General features: G+C 35.6%; 1 protein-coding gene across 5 annotated transcripts in view; it reads left to right on the top strand.

The window, feature by feature from the left end:
• The window catches only part of C18H16orf87 (chromosome 18 C16orf87 homolog), a 29528-nt gene extending 15120 nt beyond the window's left edge, over window positions 1-14408 (top strand). The window contains exons 3-5 of one of the 5 annotated variants that reach the window (XM_063655015.1): window positions 6654-6836; window positions 7161-7277; window positions 8301-11470. In XM_063655015.1, the coding sequence (XP_063511085.1) occupies window positions 6654-6836; window positions 7161-7261 (284 nt within the window). In that variant the 3' untranslated portion in view covers window positions 7262-7277; window positions 8301-11470. Of the gene's footprint in view, window positions 1-6653; window positions 6837-7160; window positions 7278-8300; window positions 11471-12011; window positions 12120-13390 lie in introns of those variants that run through there. The other 4 variants (XM_054452888.2, XM_063655014.1, XM_054452889.2 and 1 more) reach the window with 4 other exon arrangements.
• Window positions 14409-24042: the final 9634 nt, after the last annotated feature.

Below are 24042 nucleotides of genomic sequence, written 5' to 3'. Positions count from 1 at the left end.
CTTGTTTTCTAATTTATTCTTTTTCATAGAATTTTGAAAATACTTTTGTTGTGGTAAAATATAACAAAATATACTATTTTAACCATGTATAAGTGTATAGTTTAGTGGCATTAAGTGCATTCATATTGTATTCTTAACCATTGCTACTATCCAATTCCAGAACTTGTTTTTTCAAACTGAAACCCTGTACCCATTAAACAATGACTGCCACTTCCTTCTCCCCCGTGCCCCAGGCAACCACCATTCTGCTTTCTCTGTCTGTGAATTTCACTGCTCTAGGCATCTCATATAAATGGAATCATACAATATTTGTTCTTTTGGGTCTGGCTTATTTTACTTAACACAGTGTCCTCAAGGTTTCATTCATGTTGTAACATGCATGACAATTTCCTTTTTAAGGTTAAATAATATTCCATTGTATGTATATGCCATATTTTGTTTATGTATTCATCAGTGGACACTTGGGTTGCTTTAACCTTTTTGCTATGAATAATGCTGCATGGTATACAAATATCTGTCCTGATCTCTGCTTTCATTTCTTTTGGGTATATGCCCAGCGGAATTGCTGGATCATGTGTTGATTCTATTTTAATTTTTTGAGGACTGAATTTACTGTTTTCCATAGCAGCTCCATTTTACATTTCTACCAGCAGTGTACAAATGTTCCAGTTTCTCTACATCCTCACCAACACTTATTTTTTGGTTTTGTTTTGCTTTGCTTTTTATAATAATCTGAAGAGTATGAAGTGGTGTCTTGCTGTGGTTTTGATTTGCATTTTCTTATTGATGTGATATTGAACATCTTTGCATGTGCTTAGTGGCCATTTATATATCTTCTTTGGAGAAATACCTATTCAAGTTCTTTGCCCATTCTTGAATTGGGGATTTTTTTGTTGTTGTTGTTGACTTTTAAATTCTTTATATTATTCTGAATATTAATCTCATAATAATTTGCATGTATTTTCTCCCATTCCATGTATTGCCTTTTCATTCTGTTGATAGTGTCCTTTGATACACAGAAGTTTAATTTTGATGAAGTCCATTTTGTCTGGTTTTTTTTTTTCTTTCATTGCTTTCGCTTTCACTTTTGGTATCATATCCAAGAAATTATTGCCAAAATCCAATGTCATGAAGCTTCTTCATGATTTTTAAAACAGTTTTATGGTTTTAGTGGTTATATTTAGATATTTGATCCATTTTGAGTTAATTTTTGTGTATGGAGTAAGATAAGGGTCTAACTTCATTTTTTGGCTAGTGTGAATTATGCTACATTGTGTAGATACCCAGTTTTCCTGTTACAACTTGTGGAAGATACTGTACTTTACCTTGAATTGTCTCAGACTCTTATTGAAAATCCTTTGACTGTATGTGTGTGTTTATGTCTGAGGTTTATTTTTATTCCTTTGGTCTGTATATTTGTCTTTATGTCAATACCACACTGTTTTGATTATTATAGCTTTGTAGTAAGTTTTGAAATCAATAAGTGTGGGACCTCTAACTTTGAATTTTTTCAAGATTGTTTTGGCTACTTGGAAATCCTTGGGATTCCATGTGAATTTTAGGATGGGTGTTTCTGTTTCTGCAAAAATAATCTTATTCTTAATGATAATCTCCTTTCAGATCTCTCAAGGTATGCATTAGAATGTTTTAATTTTTTGTTTGCTTGTTTGTTGAACTATCTTTGTTCTTCCTGTTTTATTTTGGCTCTTCTCTCGACTATTATTTTCTTCTTATAGCTAGTAATGTTAAATTGACTGTTGGTGTGATACAAATGAAGGACTTGGTTTATCAGTGTAGATAAGTTTAATGAATATCCTACACTGTTTTAAACGTCTGTTTTGACAAAAGGTCTCTTCAGTGTATAATTGGGAGTTTAGTGGCAGGAGGTGAGCAGGCAGTACACTGGTGAATTCCCTTATTGCCAAAATAAGGCAGGCTTCATTCTGGGGTGGAATGTGAAATCTCTTACAGTATTTCATTCCTGTGAGGAGCTGGCTTTTTCCTATATTATGGAGGTTTGAAGTTCTCTTGCACATTGCTCTGTTCCTGAGAGCTTCCTTGTGTTAGTTGCTCTGTATACATAGGCCCAACTGTACTGCAATAGTCTCTAGTTATTTTGATGATCACCTTGGTGGCCTGCTCTCCCTTGCTGTACTTTTTGTCCTGCCCTGGGATTATCCTTGAGAATCCTCCTTTGGGAGGAACAGCTCTCCGTTCTATAGCAGCTATCACTTACTCCTATTTTTGGATTGTAGTTTATTTTATTCTTGTTTCTTATCAGAACCATCAGGTTGCCAGTTTGCTGAAATTCTGTAATTTTGGGTCATTAATAGTACCTTTTTCTTGTTTCCAGCACCACAGATATATTTTCCTTTTTCTCCTTCCCCTTTTCCCATGTTTCTTCTCATTCAATGGGATTTTGAGAAGGTGGTGAGATAAATGTGTGTCCTATCCGATTTTATTTATTCAACAGTCTGTGTAAGTAATGTTCTGGGTTCTGCAAATAAGGTAGGCAAAGGATTCCCAACTTTCATAAAGCCTGTATTTTGTTGGAGGAGACACATTGAGCATATAAGTAAATAAATAACAGATTATAGCTGTAGTAGATTACAGGAAGTAACTTGGGCTGGGAGAATCAGAGCAAGTGACCTGTATATGGATATCCGAAGGAAAAAAAGGCTTATCTTATGAAGAGCCTTGGGAAGAGAGCTCTAGGCAGAAGGATTAGCGTATACATAGACTCAGCGGAGGAAGGAGCTCGTTTTATTAAAAGAAAGGCACGTCTGGACTGTAGTGAACAAAGTGGTGAGCATGAGCATCATGAGACTGGAGAAAGAGGCAAATGCCAGATCTGTTGGGGACTTGTCTTTGGTAAGGAATTTTTAGTTTAAATATGGAAAAAAGCTTATGAAAGGCTTTAGAAGGGAAGCTATGCAGTTTGATTTTTGTGTTTTTTTAAGATAATATTGGCTGGTACATAGAGAATAGGTTTGGCTGGGATGTTGCCCGTGGAGGTGGAGAGAAATGAAGAGATTATGGGTATATTTTGCAAGGAGTATCTGTGGACCTTTGCGATGGTACAGGAAGCAAGATGAGTCACAAACGATTACAAGTTATTTGACTTGTACAACCAGGTGATGCTATTTACTAATATGATGAAAGTAGGAGGAGTAACAGATTTGGGAGAGGGAGAATCAAGAGTTTTTTTTGATACAATTTGAAATGCCTTTGAGACATTCAAGTGAAGTTGTCAGGTAGGCAGTCTAGAGTTTAGGGAAGAAATCAGAGCAGAAGGTGAAAACTTTGGAGCCGTCATAACAATAGTGTTTAATGCTGTGGGTTTACGAGATGATCTAGGCAAAGTCTAAGTAAGAGAAGAGGGCTCCAGACAGAATCCTGGGGCCTTGACATTAGATTGGGAAAGCATCTGGGGGAAGGGCACACAGCAAAGGTGATTAGGAGGAGTGACTGATGAGATGAAGAAACTGGGGGAGCCTGAGAATCAAGCAAAATAATTTCAAGGAAAGTAGTAGTCATCTTTGTTGAATTTTTGAGAGATGGTGTAAGATGATAAGTGAGGTGTCTATTAAGATTTGATAACAGGTTTTTGTTGTTTTTGACAGTCAGTTTCATTGGGATAGGAACTATACTGGAGTAGATTTGATGAGTGAATGGGAGATGAGAAACTGAAGGCAGAAAGTACAGGCACCTCTTTTGAGAAGTTTGGCTGTGAAGAAGTTTGCAGAGATGACTGGGTAGCTGGGGGAACAAACCTAAATTCAGTGTTAGACTTTAATAGGCATACTATTTAAAGCTTCATCTATCACTAGTTCTCTTAACCTTTATTTTTTTGAGAAATTCTAAGCATATGCAAAAGTAGAAAATGACCAACCCTGCCCCATCCACAATTCTGTATACCTCTTCCCTTGCATCATTTTGAAGCAAATCCCATATAATTTCAGTTATAAATATTTCATTATGTTTCCAAAAGATGAACATTAAAAAATGTAAGCACAATGCCATTATAACATAAAAAATTAATGATAATTCCTTATTATTAAATATCCAACTTGTGTTCACATTTTCACTTTTCTCAAAAATTGTCTTAGAATTTTAAAAAGAGATTTTAAATAAGGTCCACAAATTGCTTATGGGTGCTATCTTATTTATTTATTTATTTATTTTTTGAGACAGAGTCTCACTCTGTCACCTAGGCTGGAGTGCAGTGGCACGATCTCAGCTCACTGCAGCCTCCTCCTCCTAGGTTCAAGCAATTCTCATGTCTTGGCCTCCTGAGTAGCTGGGACTACAGGCACACACCACCATGTCTGGCTAATTTGTGTATTTTTAGTAGAGACGGGGTTTCATCATGTTGGCTAGGCTGGCCTCGAACTCCTGACCTCAGGTGATCCGCCCCCTTTGGCCTCCCAAGGTGCTGGGATTACAGGCGTGAGCCACCACACCCCATCATTTGTTAAGAACAGGGTGTAGCTTTGTCACCCAGGCTGAGACTGGGTCTTGCTATGTGGCCCAGGCTGGTCTTAAACTTCTGACCTCAAGCAATACTCTTGCCTCGGCCTCCCAAATGCCTAAGGTGCTTTTGGATTACAGGCATGAGCTACTGAGCCTGGCTAGATTATATCTTTTTTAACCCTCTTATTATCTATTATTTTCTCTTTTCCTCCTTGCAAGTTAGATGTTGAAGAAATGGCATCACCTGTCCATTTGTATGTGCTGTTTGTATCCCCATGGTGTCACTTAACATATTCCTTGAATAACTTCTCTTTTTCCTATTAGTTGTAAGTTAGATCTAAGGGCTGGAGAGATTGGAATTTTTTTTTTTTTTTTTTTACAAGACTACTTAATAGGTAGTGATGTGTACCTCTATCCAGAGGTGCTTAAAGTCTGCTTCTCACTCTTTCTTTTTTTTTTTTGAGATGGAGTTCATTTTTGTTGCTCATGCTGGAGTACAATGGTGCTATCTCAGCTCACCGCAACCTCTGCCTCCTAGGTTCTAACGATTCTCCTGTCTCAGCCTCCCAAGTAGCTGGGATTACAGACACGTGCCACCACACCCAGCTAATTTTGTATTTTTAGTAGAGATGGGGTTTTGCCATGTTGGTCAGGCTGGTCTCGAACTCCTGACCTCAGGTGATCCACCTGCCTTGGCTACCCAAAGTGCTAGGATTACGGGTGTGAGCCACCGTGCCTGGCCTGCTTCTCTCTTTTAGTGATGTTAGTACCTGCTGATGTTTAGTGCTTAGAACCTTTAGTTCATTGCAGGTTGAAAAGTGTTGATACTCTGATTCTGTCATTCCTTCTTCATTTATTAGCTTTAATATGAGAAACCTCTTCATTTGCCCTTTGGTTACCCTGTGAGTAGCACAGTTTAAATAGAAAAAGCAGAAGAAATGCTTTGTTCTTGCCCTTTATTTAAGTTTTCAAAGTAATGAGTTGGTTCTTTAGTATCTTCGTATGGTGGCCAAGTAGTTTTTGTTTTTAATGTTAATGTACTCATATGCTTGATATATTTCAATCTATTACAGTTATTATTTTTATTGATGCTCAAATTGTCCTGTAATAGTGGGAGCCTCTTCATGTTAGCCCAAGTCTTTAACAACACCCTGCTTGTCTTTGATAACTTTCTTGCAATCTGGGATAATTAAATGTTCTTGTATTATCTGGTATATGTCTAATTTGAAACTTCAGATTAATTCTCCAAGGATATGGTATTTGGGGATAATATTACTATTTTACTTTTAATTTTTTTACAGCAGTCTATTAAACATACTTATTTTATAGTCTTTCACATTGTTCCCTTTAGTTCTTTGAATATGAATTTTTCTGTTTGTTTTGCCCCTTTACCACTGTGATTTTTGGCATTTGGGGAATTCTCTTTCTTGCTTTTGAGTGCAGGTATGTGTTAAAGCAAGGTATCATATTTTTTGTTTTTGTTTTTTTTTTTTCTTTAAGTTTATTGTTTGTCTTATCCAACATTTTGATTTGTTTAGAGTGGGAGGGGTGGCTTCTTGCACTAATTAAATCACCATATTTAGTAAAGTTTCCCTATTGCTATTCCATTTATGGAACAACATGCTCTTATATCAGAAATTACCTTATCTGTGGCTAAAGTAAAAACTACTCACTTGCCTAGGGTTTTTATATTTGTTATGGATGCTTTCTGTTTGATTTTTATTGTAACCTTAATACATTATCTCTAAGATCACTTTTGCTTTTGCATATTTAACATATTTTAATCTTTAATTCAGGTAGAGGGCAAAAAGGCATGCAATTTTTTTTCCTTTCTTAATATTTCACTATTTTTAGCTTGGAAACAGGAAGAAAAAGGCAGAAAGGTTGCTATGGAATTGTGTGAACTTGTAGAGGCTGAAATTTAAGCTGCCAAATGAAGAAACTTGTTTTCTCTTCCAAGATTCCTCCTACTTCATGTGTTACTGTGATCTGAATTCTGTTGAATTTCTTTTTTTCTTATGTGGGTGTGGGGGAGACATATATGTTATGGTTGTAGTTCTATGAAATATGCCAGGAAGCATACTCTAGTGCTATTTAGAAAGGAAAAGGAAGACAATGAGAACTTGGGCAAACAGTTCTTGCTAAGCCCTAAAATATATCACTTTTGTTCATCCATACAGAAAACAAGCATGAGGCCAAGAGGAGGCGAACAGAGAGAGTTAGGAGAGAGAAGATAAATTCTACAGTAAATAAAGATTTAGAAAACAGAAAGAGGTCTCGAAGTAACAGCCATTCAGATCATATCAGACGAGGAAGAGGAAGACCTAAAAGTGCATCTGCCAAAAAACATGAGGAAGAAAGAGGTATGAACAAATCAAGCAGTTTTTTTTTCAAGTATTAAATTGATCTGGGATCTTAATTAGGTAGTAGTGAAGAAAGTGGAGGCATTGAGCTCCTGGACTTAAAATCACAACTCATATTTTAGTTTGAAAGCATTTCCTCTGTGGTAGATGCTTATTATTTTTTAATCACAGGAATTTAATTCTTATTGGAAACCTAAAGGCTTAGTTAGGTAAAATTTACCTTGCTATAAACTGATGATAATAGAGTTCAAAGATAATTTGTATATGACATCCTGAAGAAGCCTGTTTAAATGATTGTACTTTTTTTTTTTTTTTTTGAGACAGCATCTTGCTCTGTCACCCAGGCTGGAGTGCAGTGGCGCGGTTCATGGCTCACTGCAGCCTCAACCTCCAGGGCTCCGGTGATTCTTCCCTCAGCCTCCTGAGTAGCTGGGACTACAGGTGTGCACCATCATGCCTAGCTGATTTTTTGTAGAGGGGGGTTTCACCATGTTGCCTAGGCTAGTCTTGAACTTCTGGGCTCAAGCAGTCTGCCCTCCTTGGTCTCCCAAAGTGTTGGGACCTCTTTTTTTGTTGTTGTTGTTGTCTTTTAAAGACATGTCTGAGTTCTGTTAAGACTACTTCAAACTATTATACTGTGAGTTTTAAAATTTTACTGTTGAAAGTGTTGGTGGAGTTTTTAATTGCTCATTGGGAGATTTGTGTGCTTCCTACTCTGAGGCAGCTTTTGCGTAGGTGAATTCTTCTTGGTCCAGAGTATATTTCTTTTTCTCCTTACAGGTCTTCTTTCTTCTGACGAATATCTACCAATAACTTGTTTTTAGACATTAAAACTTCAGTTTCTCTTTTTCTTTGATTTATGCATCTTTTTAAAAACTTACAGAAAATTTCAACATATGCAAAAGTAGAGAAAATAGTATAATGAACCTCTATATGTCCACAAATACCTTTTTAAAATTGAGACTTTCAAGCCAGTAGTTAATTTAAAGGGATAGTTGCTCTTTATTGTTCTTTAAAAACCTCTGTCAAAATGATTTCATCTTCACTGAAATGCATTTTTAATTTCTTACACTATTTGTGAGTTGTGCTTTGCTTTTCAGACATTCTGTCTTAGATAACTCAAGTGCTTTTTGTATAAATCTAAATTTCACTTATTTTAGACAATAAGAACATTCTACCAGTTCGCTATTTCTCTCTGCTTTATGTGCTTTTATTTGAATAAATTTACTATTGCTAGAAAACAGCTTCACCAGTATAGCCATTCCTAGTTTTTATCAAAGTTAAAGGTGTCTTAGTATTGTATGGCTAAAGGAGTAAGGTTTATATCATTTTTGACTGTATTCTAGGGAGGCTGTACTAAGGTACTCCATATTCCTTGGGCAATTTTACTGCTTTTCTCTTTCTATTATGCTCTTCCAGAGGGTTTGAGTTATTTGTTCAATTTGTATGTTTCTTTAACAATAGGGTGCAGGAAACCTATGCCGAGGACTATTTTAGAAGGGAAACTAGGTAAAGAAAAGTCAGCAGAGAAAAAGGAAAAGAAATACTGCGTGGCTCAGAAAACAACATTCTTTTCAGTTGAAGGAGAGGGAATGCAGCTGAAAGAAGAGAATGCTTCTGGTGGTGGGTGAGAGAAGATGAGAAAGCAGATAATGACAGTCTTTAGCTGGGGAAATGAAGTCTATATACTTGTGGTAGAACTGTATATATGCAGGATTTCAGCTTTTATTTCATGATTACTTGAAAAAAGAAGCATTTATTTGGCTGTAAATATTTTTTAGGCATTTTCTGTTTATTACAGAAAAATTTTAAGGAAGCTATTTCTAGAGTAAGATATGCTTTTAATTTTTTTGTTTTTGATACAAATTGCAGGAAATTGCTTAAATTAATTTTTGTAGCACAAACTGAAATCTTATGTAGACTGTGAAGTCATTACACTTTTTCTGTAAAGAGCCAGATAGTAAATGTTTTAGGCTTTGTGGGCCATACTATCTCTGTCACAACTACTCAGCTCTGCCATTGTAGCTGGAAAGCAGCCATAAACTATGCATAAATGAATGGGCATGCCTGTGTTCCAGTAATACTTTATAAAGCAGGTGGTGGGCCACATTTGGTACTTGTACTGTAGTTTGCCAATCTCTTTCTTTCTTTTTCTTTCCTTGCTTTTTTTTTTTTTTTTTCCTTCTGAGATAGGGTCTCACTCTGTTACCCAGGCTGGAGTGCAGTGAAGTGATCATGGCTTACTTCAGCCTCAAACTCCTGGGCTCAAGTGATCCTCCTGCCTCAGCCTTCCAAGTAGCTGGGACTAGAGGTGCACGCCACCATGCCAGGCTACTTTTTTTACTTTTAGTATAAATGAGGTCTCACTATGTTGCTCAGGCTGGTCTCAAACTCCTGGGCTCAAGGGATCCTTTCAGCTTGGCCTTCCAAAGTGCTGGGATTGCAGGCATGCATGAGCCACTGCACTCGGCCTAGTTAGCCAGTCTTTGTTGTAAACCATTGTACTCTTAAATATAATATGGACAAGAACTATTAGGTTGGTGCAGAAGTAATTGCGGTTTTACTTTTGTACCAGTCTAACATGAACTTTTGAAATGTCTGTGTTTTAGAATAGATTTCTTGGATATGCTTCTTAGTGCTAAATAGCTATTTAGTTGGTTTTTATTGATTCCTTGCTCTTAGAGCATTTGAAAATTTTGAAGCAAGTTTTAACTTTATTTTAACCATGAATTAAGGAAAACCTGACAATATGTCTAAAAAACCTAACTTAAAAATGGACTTTTCTATCTAGTCAGATGAGAGATCCAAAGGGGGAAAAATGACTTTTCTATTTTGAAACAGAATAAGAAGGAAGAATGGAAAAGGAAAGCTTGTTAGACATCATCATAATAATATATCTTTATAAAGTCATAAAAACAAATCATTAAACAACAATTTTTGGTTAGTCTAATGTAAGTCTTCGTTTTATATATAAGGGTATTCTGAATATTATAATATAGAAGTGACATTTTGACTGATTAAAATATGTTAGGCAATTCTGAACATCATATTAATGAACTTAAGAATGAATGGGTCAGGCGTGGTGGCTCACGCCTGTAATCCCAGCACTGTGGGAGGCTGAGGCTGGTGGATCACGAGGTCAAGAGATCAAGACCATCCTGGCCAACATGGTGAAACCCCGTCTCTACTAAAAATACAAAAAAAAATTAGCCGGGTGTGGTGGTGCATGCTTGTAGTCCCAGCTACTTGGGAGGCTGAGGCAGGAGAATCAGTTGAGCCCAGGAGGCGGTGGTTGCAGTGAGCTGAGATCGCGTCACTGCACTCCAGCCTGGCGACAGAGTGAGACTCTGTCTCAAAAAAAAAAAAAAAAAGAATGAATGTAGACTTCAAGCTGAAGATTGTGGATTGAAGAAACACATCTAGCTCTAAACTCCTTTGGGGAAATCTAACAAAGAAACTGATTTTTATTACACAGTTACCTAAAAGTCAGGAATTTGTGTATCAGTTATGTCTGGAAGTAGAAGTGAAATTGAGGCTAAAAATGAGAAGATTGTTTGCAAGTCTTTTTATGAATAGCCCGCTAGGACTGTTTACCCTCTTATCCCCCAAGTTTATCCTTTGAAAAAGGTAAATAATACAGTCTTTGGTCTCAGGAACACCAGGTGTCTGTTGACAGCCAGGATACCATGTTAAGATCAGGAAGCCTAGGTGAAAATTGGACATAGTAAATACTGAGTTCTTGAGTTTGGCTTATTAGCGTCCAGGTAAAAAAAGATTGAACATATCTTCTCTAGAGAATCCGAAGGACTGAAGAGAAAAGGCCCTAAATAAAGATACTCTCATTAGAGATTCACAGAGAAGTGGCCTAATTGGATCATCCTAATCTGATGACTACAGTCAAGCTCCACATATGTGTACGTTTCTAATCAGCTTCTTTGGTCACTCTCCTAAATATGAGCATATTGCCAAGAATTACTCAGATATCTGGAAGAAAGCATCTATTATAGTATGAAAATCTAAGACCAAATCAACAGGAGAGAAAAAATAACTTGGAAAAAAGCAAGTTTTTGCAGGGAAAAGAAAAACTATAAATATAAACTATTATTAATATCTTTAGCAAAAGAAGTAATTGTAATTGTAAAACGAACAAGATGATATTTAAAAGGAAATTGCAGAGGTCAAAAAGCCAGTTGGAAAATGAACTTTAAAATATTCCAAAAAACCCCAAAACATAGATGATACACAGAAATGAACAACTTTAATAAAAGGCTTAAAGATAAAATTGAAGAAAGGTTCCAGAAAGTATAGCAATTGAAAAGAGATGGAAAAAACAAAATGGAAACCGTAAGAAATTTAGAGGACCAGTGTGAGGTCTGACATCTGTAAATAATTTAAAGGTTCAGATAAGGAACATGGAAGATGGAGGAGAAGGAAGTCATCAACGACTTTAACAATGGCAGTTATTTATTCAAGAAAATTTTTCCAACCAGAAGGGACATTGAGTTTCTTTGTTAAAAGGGCCTACAAATTCCCAGTCTAATGGATGGTTAAAAAGAGAAATTATACCAGAGTTTGTCATCATATCTCATATCTTTTGTTAAAGAAAATTTTTCAGGTTTTCAGAAAAAAGAAAAGCAAAATGATATTGGAACTAATACAATGGAATATTACCCAGCAAAGAACAAACTACTGATATATGAATAGCATCAATGAATTTCAAAAACATGTTGAGCAAAATAAGCTAGACACAAAAGAGTACATACTATATATGATGCCGTTTATATGAAGTTTAGGAACAGACAATGATTCTGTGGTAATAGAAATCAGAACAGTGGTTGCTTGTAGGTGTAGAGAGGGATTGGCTGGAAAGAAGCATGAGGAATTTCTGGAGGAAATTTGTTATATGTTGATTGTGACATGGTTTACATGTTTGTATATGTTTGTCAGAACTCCTCCAGTTGAACACATAAAAGATCTGTGTATTTCACTATATGTAAATTTATCATTGATTTTAAAAATAACTATAAAAAAGGTATTGGGTTTTCTCAACAATGGCACCAGTAGTCAGAAGACAGTTTACTGCCTTCACAGTTCTAAGCGGAAACCTACAAGTCTATACTCAATCAAACTATGAATTAATGTGAAGGTAGACTAAAGATATTTTCTGACATTCAGGGTCTCAAAAAATTTGCTACCAATACTCCCTTTCTCAGGAAGCCCCTACAAGTTACCTGCTACCAAAATGAAGAAATAAACCAAGAAAGGATCTTTGGATTCAAGACAAAGGTGGGTCCACCTGACTCTAGAGATGAGAGTCTCCAGCATGATGCTGATGAAAGAGCACAAGATGATAATTTTGCAGTAAGCCTAGAGAGCAACCATTTCATACTGGAGCACGTTGGAAGACTTGGAGAGATTTCTTCAAGAAGATAAAAATGATAAAATACCTGATATGTGTAAACATCCTGAAAAATAGTTTATACATCTAGGAAAGACTTTGGGTTGAGTTAGAAATGAAAACTAAGCAAGTAAAAAGAGAATCATTTCAGGGAAAACAATGTAAAGGAAAAGTGAAAAATCACTTACCATAGGCATAATAATGTAATCACTGAAAATTGATGTTACTGAAGTTGTGATTTAATTATAGTGAGAAGATGAGGGATGGGCAGAGTGTTTATTGGGGCAAGAGATGCAAAACAGTGTAACCCTTATTTTCCGTGGTGGAAAGTGAATCAGTAATGCCTAAAACCCTGAAGTAGCATCTTGTACAAATGTTACTTAGAGACTTGTTTTTGTAAAAGCAAAAAGGAACAACTGAAAAAAAAAAAAGTAGTCACAAAAAAAGTAGTTGCATTTGGAGAATGGGAAATGTGCATGGGGCAAAGGACTTCTGTTTTTTTTTAACAAGTTTTATAAAAATGATTTGATTGTAAATTATATGCATTTAACTTTGATTAGAATGTCAAAACAAAATAAACAAAAATAGAATCAGGGGATCCTGAAAAAGTAACTTGGAAGAATATATACCAAGATGTTAATTGTGATTTTTGCTGACTCATGAGATTACGAGTGATTTTTATTTTCTTTTTCAAATTTTCTGTGAACTTGGATTACATTTGTAATCGAGAGGGGAAAAATAGAAATAAATGTCATTTCCTGTATAAGAAGATGAAGATGAATATGTTAATGTATTCATAAAGTCACCATTGATGTTCAGAAGGGGACCATCTCTCAGAGTGAATTTCGTCTAGCAGAGAAAATTCATTTTGATTGAGACAGTGAGGAGACAGAAATGTATGAGATTCTTAGAGAAATGATGTAGCTGTTGGAGTGCCTGTGGATAGAAATATATATTGTCTTCATTTAATCTTCATTTCAGTAACTCCTTTGTATAATTTTAAAAACTTTTTAGTTCAGTAGCATAGTAACATTTAATGTATATTGTAGTATTATATATAATACTGTCATTTAAAGAAATACTTGAAAGCTTTAAAAAATTTAAATTTACTGCATCTACTGCCTTTATATTAAACTTTCCCTTTTTCTTTTAACAGAGAAACAGGAAAAGGAAATTGACATCTATGCTAACCTGTCTGATGAAAAGGCTTTCGTGTTTTCAGTCGCCTTGGCAGAAATAAATAGAAAAATTATCAATCAAAGACTTATTCTCTGATACTTGTTTGCAAAATCTGCTGAAACTTCTGTAAGGATAACATCAGCAAATTCTCAAACAGTTATGGACTCTCAGGAGCATTCTGACTGCATCAATAAGGGCCATTGATTGTTTCTTTCTCTCCTGTTGTTTAGCCTGTGCCACACTTTGGGAGCAAAGCTGTGTAGGCTTGGACTATTCTGGGATTTCCTTGTTTACCAAGGAGTATTGTCAGTGTTTTGTGTTTGGGATATAAGTAAGTGTATTTGCCAAAAAAAAAAAAATGCTGGATGGATGTTAAAGGATAAAAAGTGATGGGGTGTGGGGTAGGTATGAAAACTAGGGTAATAAGATGCTTGATTGTTTTCAGGTTTGCCACCAGAGATGCAATATTTTAAATACTGTCAGAAAGAGTGATTTTTAAAAATATATATTTCAGATTTTCAGTGCTAACAGATTGCATATATACAGTTCATTTACTTTTATTAAATTGGCAATTGATATTTTATTGAATGGGGAATTAAGAATATAAACTGTAAATTTTGTCTTAAATTGATTTTTTTTCTTGGCCTTTATTTTTATTACTTAAGGTATGAGTTATATTTTAGGAGATACTTTCTAGACAGTTTGAAGTTTGGGTGCTATATGAAGAAAAACATTTAATAATATACTCAGATATAAACACCTTGTTTTCTTGAATGTAATTTATTTATTAGTTAAAAAAAAAAAACAAACTTCTGCTCTCAAGATGGTGCCTGTTAACCTAAACATGAAATATATTTATTACATGCAAAATATTTCTTAGCCACTTTTAAGCAGTAATGTTTTATCTGAATGGATATTCGTTTATACATCCTGATAATTATTTAAATTGTTACTTTCACTCTGGAAGAAAAAATAAACCTTAATATTGAAACTAAGTAGATTAAATAGTGTGATAAAAGTTTTTTGTTCTGGTGAAGTTTGTGAAATATATTTAAATTCTTAATTTTTCTAGTGTTAAGTCATAATCATTTATAGTTGATTTATATTAAATCCTTTTGCATTTTGGCATATCAATTTAATGATTAACATATTCAAACTTGGCAATCACTCCCCTTATTTTCAGTCCCTCTTCCCCCAATCTGTTTGGAAATCCTTTTAAAGCCTTCTTACAGAAGATAGTCATCAGTTAGATTTAGCCCCCTTTTAAGAGAATCTCCCTTTCAATTTTAGCAGTAACATTATCAACTTCAGACTTCATCCTGCATCTCCCATCAACCTCCTCAAAGAAAAAAGGTCAACATTTTTTCCTACTTTATTTAAATGGTAACCAGCAGAGGGAGCTTAAGAGGTTCTCTAGATAGGATATAGAATTTTCCTAAGGATACCTTTTCCTTTAATCCCTGTATCTATCTGCAGGTACTACTATAACTATTTTGTATGCATTTTATTTGTTTATTTAGGAGACAGAGTCTTGCTCTGTCGCCCAGGCTGGAGTGCAGTGGCACTATCTCAGCTCACTGCAACCTCTGCCTCCTGGGTTCAAGTGATTCTCATGCCTCAGCCTCCCGAGTAGCTGTGACTAGAGGCGTGTGCCGCCATGCCTGGCTATTTATTTATTTATTTTTTGTATTTTTTAGTACAGATGGGGTCTCACCATGTTGGCCAGGCTGATCTCAAATTCCTGGCCTTAGGTGATCTGCCCGCCTTGGCCTCCCAAAGTGCTGGGATTACAGGCATGAGACACTGCACCCAGCCTTGTATGCGTTTTAGAGTCTTAACTAGTAGTTTCCCCAAGAATGTAACGTGATTTTATCTTTGAAACATACTGTAAGGAAACTTTTGATTTTAAGCAAAAAAGCTTAAAAATGGTTAATATCTAAAAATGCTTGTATACATATATATGTCCTCAGAAAAAGCAAGAACAGCTTGTGGAATAAGCACCTCTTTAAGGAATTATTGATGTCAGAGTCTATCCATTTAAAGCTGAAGACCATTACAGGAAAGTCATGTTAAAATATTCATTGGATATGGTAAAGGAGGTACTGGTGGCTGGGCTGGAGCTTGCCGTGTAGAAAAGTAATTACTTCAGATCTCATAATGTTAAATTATTGGCTTGTTTAAAAATTTCCTTGGCAGAGAGGCAAATTAGGTTTCCTGTGTGACATAACCTATTAACCAATTTTTCAAAAAATTGTATTCTATGAGCTTTCTTGTTATAAAGCTAAAAAATTTAATTTGTCTAGGCATGTTGTAATGGTCCCAGAAAATATTACTTTGTCACTGGTGTCAGAGAAACCTCTGTCATCAGCAGATGTCCTAAGAGTATAATTATAGTTCTTAATCCAAAATTTGTTCCACTCTGATATCTATAAATGATATGATTATTCAAAATACCTTGAAATGATTCCACAATTAGATTAGGTCTGTTGAAGATAACTTATTCTTAAATATGAGTAAGATTAAATAAAAGTAGTTTGAGAGTTGTTACTCCCTGCCTCAACTCCATGGTATTCCAAAATGTTTTTGTGGGCACTTTAATACTTGTAGTTTGATTTTGTTTGTTAGTTTTTGAAATGAACATTTCTTAGATTTTTGTGGGCATTTTTTGGCTGTATTTAAATGTAAATGATATAAAAGTAAGGGAAATTCTGCAAATTATTTCTTGTGTAGTAATCAGTGGAAGTGATCAAACAGCTTGAAGCAGTTTATGATAAAAATTTAAAATTGCAAATGACCTGAAAATTTAGCCGGAGTCTATTCTTATTTCTTTAAATTTCAGAAATACTTAAGGAAAAAAAAAAAGGTCAGTATGATTTCTGAGATTCAACAGATAGTGTTCTCCCTCAGATAAGATTTCAAATTGAAGAGTATTTGACTTCTTTAACTCTAGTAATTGCACTTGATTCTCTAATTCTGACGATTAAAATGACTTGGCAATATTTAATTTTGGCTTGCCTTTCAATCTGCATGTTTGTCTTAAATTTAGAAAAATTAAGCTCTTTACTTACTTTTATATAAAGTATTAATTGGCTGGGCATGGTGGCTTACACCTGTAATCCCAACACTTTGGGAGGCCAAGGCAGGAGAGTTGTTTGAAGCCAGGACTTTGAGACCAGCCTGGGCAACATGATGAGACAGTGTCTCTACAAAAAGTAAAATTAGCTGGGTGTGGTGGTTCCAGCTACTAGGCAGCTGAGGCTAAAGGATCACTTGAGCCCAGGAGTTCGAGGCTGCAGTGAGTGATGATCTTGCCACTGCACTCCAGCCTGGGAGGCAGAGCAAGAAAATACTGTCTGAAAAAAGTATTGAATTTGTTTGATTCCACTTTCAAAATATGCTCTAGATACAGGTAGTCATTCTGCCAAATTGTGTTCTTCTCTAAAACATTTTGTCCGTCATTCTTTGAAACTCATTCTTAATTATTTCCACTTTACCTTCTAGTTTGGTTTGATGCCTTATATTCTTGCTAGTTAAAAGCATTTTTTTCCTAGTATTTTCTGTCTTTCTAGCCTTTAAGGCATATTGTTGTTAACAAATCTCTTATTTAAGTTAATTAAAGTTTTTTCTGTACAGCTGGGTTCTTTTACTACATGACAAGCTTTATTTTTACATTTGGAAGTACATGTATATATGTTTATATATTTTTATTCTCAGGATCTATTTTCTAGGGAACTATTTTTTTAAATTATTCTTTTGTGCTGCCTTAACCCATTTATTATAGTTTGAATATTAGTAGTACTTACTGCTCAAAGATTACAACTATACTAATAAGTATCCTAACATACAAAGCAGACTCTCCAGGATTAAAACTATGAGACATATAACAGAGTCTGGAATAGAATAATTCTTTTTACCCCAGTCAAGTATTTGCCTTTTGCCTTATTAAGGAATCTGTTTTGTTCTTTTATTGATAATTCCTTTCTTTTTTTCTTTGCCTTATTGCACTGGTTGGGACTTTTTGCCTTGATCCAATTGTAGGGGGGAACATTCAGTCATTAAGCATTAAATAACTTTGTTGTTGTTGTTGGCTTAAAAAAATACCCTTTAGTAGATTGAGGGTAGTCTCTTTTATTTCTGCTTGTTGGAAGTTTTTTGTCAGGAACAGATGTTGAATTTTGTCAGATGCTTTTTCTGCATAATTGATAGGACCTTTTTTCTCCCCTTTAGAATGTTCATATGTTGAAACATACTGATAGATTTTCTTTTTTTTTTTTTGACACGGAGTCTCACTCTGTCACCCAGGCTGGAGTGCAATGGTGCGATCTTGGCTCACTGCACCCTCTGCCTCTTGGGTTCAAGCTTCCCTCACCAGCCTCCCAAGTACCTGGGTATACAGGTGTGCATCACTATGCCTGGCTAATTTTTGAATTTTTAGTAGAGATAGGTGTTTCCCATGTTGGCCAGGCTGGTCTTCAACTCCTGACTCAGCCTCCCAAAGTGTTGGGATTACAGTCTCGCTCTGTCGCCCAGGCTGGAGGGGCAGTGGTGCGATCTTGACTCAATGCAACCTTGCAACCTCTGCCTCCCAAGTTCAAGCGATTCTCCTGCCTTAGCCTCCCGAGTAGCGGGAATTATAGGCACACGCCGCTACGCCCAGCTTATTTTTGTATTTTTAGTAGAGATGGAGTTTCACCATGTTGGCCAGGCTGGTCTTGAACTCCTGAGCTCAGGTGATCCACCCGCCTTGGCTTCCCAAAGTGCTGGGATTACAGGCATGAGCCACCGCGCCCGGCTGCATTTCTCTTTTGTAAGAACCTGCTCTGGTTTATTGATATTTTGCTGTTTTTCTGTTTTAAGTTTCATTAATTTCTGATCTTTACTATTTTCTCCTTTCTTTGCTTTGGGCTTATTTGCTCCCTTTTCTAGCTTATTGTGGCGGAAGCTCAGATCATTGATTTTATGATTTATTTATTTAATTCAAGACTGATCAGAAGGCTTTTTGTGCTTTTCTAACAAAAGCATTTAATGCTATAAATTTCCCATTTGCTTCATCTCACAAATTTTATTGTGTTGTAATTTTGTGTTCAATTTAGAATATTTCTGATTTTTCTTGATATTATAATTTTCAAATATAGTTTTTTTCAGTTATCTTTCTGATACTGATTGTAATTTATTGTTTTTTTAAACTATAGTTCTTTGAATAGTTTTGCAGTATTTGCTCTAGGGATTACTATAAACATACTTCACTTTTTACAGTTCATTTAGAAGTCAATGTTTTACCAGTTCAAGTGGAATGTAGAAAAATCTTACCATTGTTTACATTCCTTTACCCTCTCCCCTTTGTGTTATAATTTTCTTATAAATCATAAGACTTGTCTGGGCACAGTGGCTCACCCCTGTAATCCTAGGACTGGGAGGCCGAGGCGAGCAGATTGCTTAAGTCCAGGAGTTCGAGACCAGCCTGGACAACATGGTGAATCCCCGACTCTACAAAAAATACACAAAATTAGCTAGGCGTGGTAGCATGTTCCTGTAGTCCCAGCTACTCAGGAGGCTGAAGTGGGAGGATTACTTGAGCCCAGGAGGCAGAGGTTGCAATGAGCCAAGATCACTTCACTCCACTCCAGCCTGGGTGACAGAGCTAGACACTGTGTCTCAAAAAATAAAAAATAAGACTCATCAGACAATGTATTTTTTCCTTACAACTATCATAGATATTTTTAAGAACCCAAGAGGAAAACAGTCTATCACATTTACCACAATATTTATCATTTGTATTAATCTTCCTTAATTCCTGATGTTCCAAGTTTACATCGGTATCAGTCCTTTTCATCTGGAAAATTTCTTTTAGTGCAGGTCTATTGACATTTAATTCTCTTATTTTTTCTTCATCTGAGAATGTCTATTTTGCCTTAATTCATGAAAGATATTTTTGCTGGATATAAAATACTGTGTTGACAGTTCTGTTCTTTCAGCCTCCATGGTTTCTGATGAGAAATGTGCAGCCATTAAAGTAATATTTCCCCTATATGAAACATGTTATTTTTCTCTGAGTATTTTCAGGAATCTTTGTCTTTGGTTTTTATTGGTTTGATTATGATGTGCCTGGGTGTTTGAATTTATTCTCTTTGGGATTTGTTGAGCTTAAATTTGTAAGATTATGCCTTTCATCAAATTATGTAAAGTTTTAAACCATTCAGATATTTTCTGCTCTACTTTCTCCTCCCTCTTAGGCTCCAGTGATGCAAATGTTAGACTCTTTGGTATTATCTCACAGATCTCAGAACCTCTGTTCATTTATTTTATTTTAATAAATTATTTCAGTTAACAAAATCGTATATTGTATACAGCATGATGTTTCAATATGTATGTTCACATTGTAGGATGTCTAAAGTAAAGATAATGAACATATGCATTATCATGTATACTTACCATTTTTTTGTGGCTGGAACAATTCTCTTGGCAATTTTCAAGTATACAATATATTATTAACTATAGTCGTTATGCTGTATAATTGATCTCTTGAACTTATGCCTCCTAACTGAAAGTTTGTTTCATTTGACCAGCATCTCCCTAGCTCCCCTCCCTCACCACTGGTAACCACCATTCTACTCTCTGTTTCTATGAGTTTGACTTTTTTAGATTCCACATGTAAGTGAGGTTATACAATACTTGTTTTTTTGTGCCTGGCTTATTTCACTTAATATTCACCAGGTTCATCCATATTGTCATAAATGGTAGGATTTCCTTTTTAATGGCTGAAGAGTATTCTACTGTGTGTATATACTACATTTTCTTTTTTTTTTTTTTTGAGATGGAGTCTCGCTGTGTCACCCAGGCTAGAATGCAGTGGCGTGATCTTGGCTCACTGCAAGCTCTGCCTCCCAGGTTCACACCATTCTCCTGCCTCAGCCTCCCGAGTAGCTGGGACTACAGGCGCCCGCCACCATGCCCGGCTAATTTTTTTGTATTTTTTAATTGAGACGGGGTTTCACCGTGTTAGCCAGTATAGTCTTGATCTCCTGACCTTGTGATCTGCCCACCTTGGCCTTCCAAAGTGCTGGGATTACAGGCATGAGCCACTGTGCCCGGTCTATGCTACATTTTCTTTATCCATTCATCTGTTGAACACTTACATTGATTTTATATCTTGACTATTGTGAATAATGCTACAATGAAAATGGGAGTGCAGATATCTCTTCAACGTACAACGTACTGACTTCATTTCCTTGGATATATACCCAAAAATGGGATTGCTGGATCATAAGGTAGTTCTATTTTTAGTTTTTTGATGAACCTCCATACCATTTTCTGTAATGGCTGTACCAGTTTACATTCCCACCATCAGTGTACAGGATTTTCTGTTTCTCCACATCCTGACCAACACTTGTTATTTTTTGTCTTTTTAATAATAGCCATTCTGACAGGTGTGAGCTGATATTATGGTTTTGATTTACATTTCCCTGATGATTAGTGATGCTGAGCACTTTTTCATATATGTGTACACCATTTGTATGTCTTCTTTTTAAGAAATGTCTATTCACATCCCTTGCCCATTTTTAAATTGGGTTATTTTCTTGCTATTGAGTTGTTTGAATTACTTATGTATTTTGGATATCAACTCCTTAGATGTATGTTTTGCAAATATTTCCTCCCATTCAACAGATTATCTCTTCACTCTTGATTGTTTCCTTTGCTGTGTAGAAGCTTTTTAGTTTGATGTAGTCTCACTTGTTTGTTTCTGCTTTTGTTGCCTGTGCTTTTGGTGTAATAGTCAAAAATCATAGCCAATGCCAATATCAAGGAGTTTTTCTAGCTTGTTACCTGTTTTCTTCTAGTAATTTTATGATTTCTGGTCTTAGGTTTAGGTTTTTTAATCCATTTTGAGTTGATTTTTTGTATATGGTGTAAGGTAAGGGTCCAGTCTAGTTCTTTTGCATATGGATAGCCTGTTTTCCCAACACCATTTGTTGATGATACTATCCTTTTTCCATTGTGTCTTCTTGGTGGCCTTGTCGAAAATTAGTTGAACATATATGATTGGGTTTGTTTCTGGACTTGCTATTCTTTTCCATTGGTGTATGTGTCTGTTTTTATGCTAGTACCATACTGTTTTGATTAGCTTTGTAATATAATTTGAAATCATGAATTGTGATACCTCCAACTTTGTTTTCCTTTCTCAAGATTGTTTTTGCTATTTGGGGTCTTTTGTGTTTTTTTAAGAGTTTTTTTTTTTTTCTGTGAAGAATGTCATTGGAATTTTGATAGGGGTTGGGTTGAATCTGTATCATTTTGGGTAGTATGGGTAGTTTAAATAGTATTCTTCAAATCTATGAACATGGGATATCTTTCCTTTTTTGTGTCTTCGGTTTCTTTCATCAATGTTTTGTAGTTTTCAGGGTACAGATCTTTATTAGTTAAAATTATTTCTGGGCTGGGCGTGATGGCTCACGCCTGTAATCCCAGCACTCTGGGAGTCCGAAGCAGGTGGATCGCGAGGTCAGGAATTCAAGACCAGCCTGGCCAAGATGGTGAAACCCCATCTCTACTAAAAATACAAAAATTATCCGGGTATGGTGGTGGGTGCCTGTAATCCCAGCTACTTGGGAGGCTGAGGCAGAGAATTGCTTGAACCTGGCAGGTGGAGGTTGCAGTGAGCCGAGATTGCGCCACTGCACTCCAGCCTGGGCAACAGAGCGAAACTCCATCTCAAAAAAAAAAAAAAAGTCTAAGTATTTTATTATTTTCATGCTATTGTAAATGTGATTTTTTTCTTGGATAGATTGTTATTGGTGTAAAGAAATGCAACTGATATTTGTATTTTGATTTTGTATCTTACAACTTATTAATTCATTTATTCTAATAATTTTTCTATGAAGTTGTTAGGGTTATCTATATTGAGGATCATGTCATCTACAAATGGATAATTGTACTTCTTTCTTTCTGATATGATGCCTTTTATTTATTTTTCTTGCCTGATTGCTCTTGCTAGTATCTTTAGTGCTATGTTCAGTGGAAGTATTGAGTGGGCATCCTTGCCTTACACAGATCTTAAAGGAAAAGCTTTCAGTTTTTTCCCCATTAATGATATTAGCTGAGAATGTAGGCTGTTCATAAATTGCCTTTATTACGTTGAGGAATTTGTCTTTTATATTTATTTTGTTGAGAGTTCTTTTATCATAAAAGGATGTTATGTCATTGCGATGTCTGACTTTAGTATTAGGGTGATGCTGCCCTCAAAGTGAGTTCAGAACTTCTACTTTTTGGCAGAGTTTAAGAAGGATTGGTATAAATTCTTTTTTTGTTTTTTGAGACAAGAGTTTTGCTCTTGTTGCCCAGGCTGGAATGCAGTGGCATGATCTTGGCTCATGCAACCTCCGCCTCCTGGGTTCAAGTGATTCTCCTGCCTTGGCCTCCTGAGTAGTTGTAATTACAGGCGTCTGCCACCACGCCTGGCTAATTTTTGTATTTTTAGAAGAGATGGAGTTTCACCATGTTGGGCAGGCTGGTCTTAAACTGCTGACCTCAGGTGATCTGCCTGCCTCAGCCTCCCGAAGTGCTAAGATTACAGGCATGAGCCACTGCACCTGGTTAGTATTAATTATTTTAATATTTGGCAGAATTCAACCATGAAGCCATCTGGTCCTGGGCTTTTCTTTGATGAAAAGTGTTTTATTACAACTTTAATATTTTTATTTGTGATTGGTATGTTCAGGTTTTCTAGTCTTGATTCAATCTTTGTAGGTTCTATGTTTCTAGAAACACCCATTTTCTCTAGGTTATCCAATTTGTTGGCATATAATTGTTCATAATAGTCCCTTATGGTCCTTTTTATTTCTGTGACATCAGTTGTAATGTCTCCGCTTTCATTTCTGATTTTGAGTCTTCTTTTTTTTCTTAGTGTAGCTAAAGGTTTCTCAACTTTTATATTTTTTGAAAAACCAACTTGATTTTGTTGATTTTCTGCAGTTTTTCTATTCTCTCTTTGATTTATTTCTGTCCTGATCTTTATTATTTCCTTCCTTCTGTTAACTTTGGGTTTAGTTTGTTCTTTTTCTAGTACCTTGAGGGGTAAACTGAGGTTATTTGGGATCTTTCTTCTTTTATAATGCAGGCATTTATCACTATAAAATTCCCTTTTAGTAGTGCTTTTGCTACATCCCTTAAGTTTTGATATGTAGTATTTTTGTCTTCATTTGTGTGTATGTATGTATGTATGTATGTATATGTATGTATGTATGTATGTATGTATATGTATGTATTTATATACACAGGGTCTTGCTGTTTTGCCCAGGCGGAGCTCAAACTAACAATCCTCCCATCTCAGCCTTCCAAGTGGCTGAGACTACAGGTGTGTACCACCATTCCCAGCTTGAGATATTTTTAAATTTTCTTTTTTTAAAATTCGCATATAAAATTTATTTCCATATAGAAAAATTTATAAGCTAAATATAAAGATTAAACTAAAATAGTGTTTGAAAAGCCCACTACTTCAGTGCTGACAAACTAAATGAAAATAAGGCTATTTTGCATTTTAAATCATAAAAAACTGAAATATATCTTAAAATAATTAGATCCCCAGTGTTTGCTCTTTTTTTAATTTTATTTTCTTTCAACTTATATTTCCTG

The sequence above is a fragment of the Pongo pygmaeus genome, chromosome 18 (assembly GCF_028885625.2).
Source record: "Pongo pygmaeus isolate AG05252 chromosome 18, NHGRI_mPonPyg2-v2.0_pri, whole genome shotgun sequence".
NCBI lineage: Eukaryota > Metazoa > Chordata > Mammalia > Primates > Hominidae > Pongo > Pongo pygmaeus.
The sequence above is the reverse complement of the archived record's forward strand: the minus strand, read 5'-3'. Positions and strand labels throughout refer to the sequence as shown.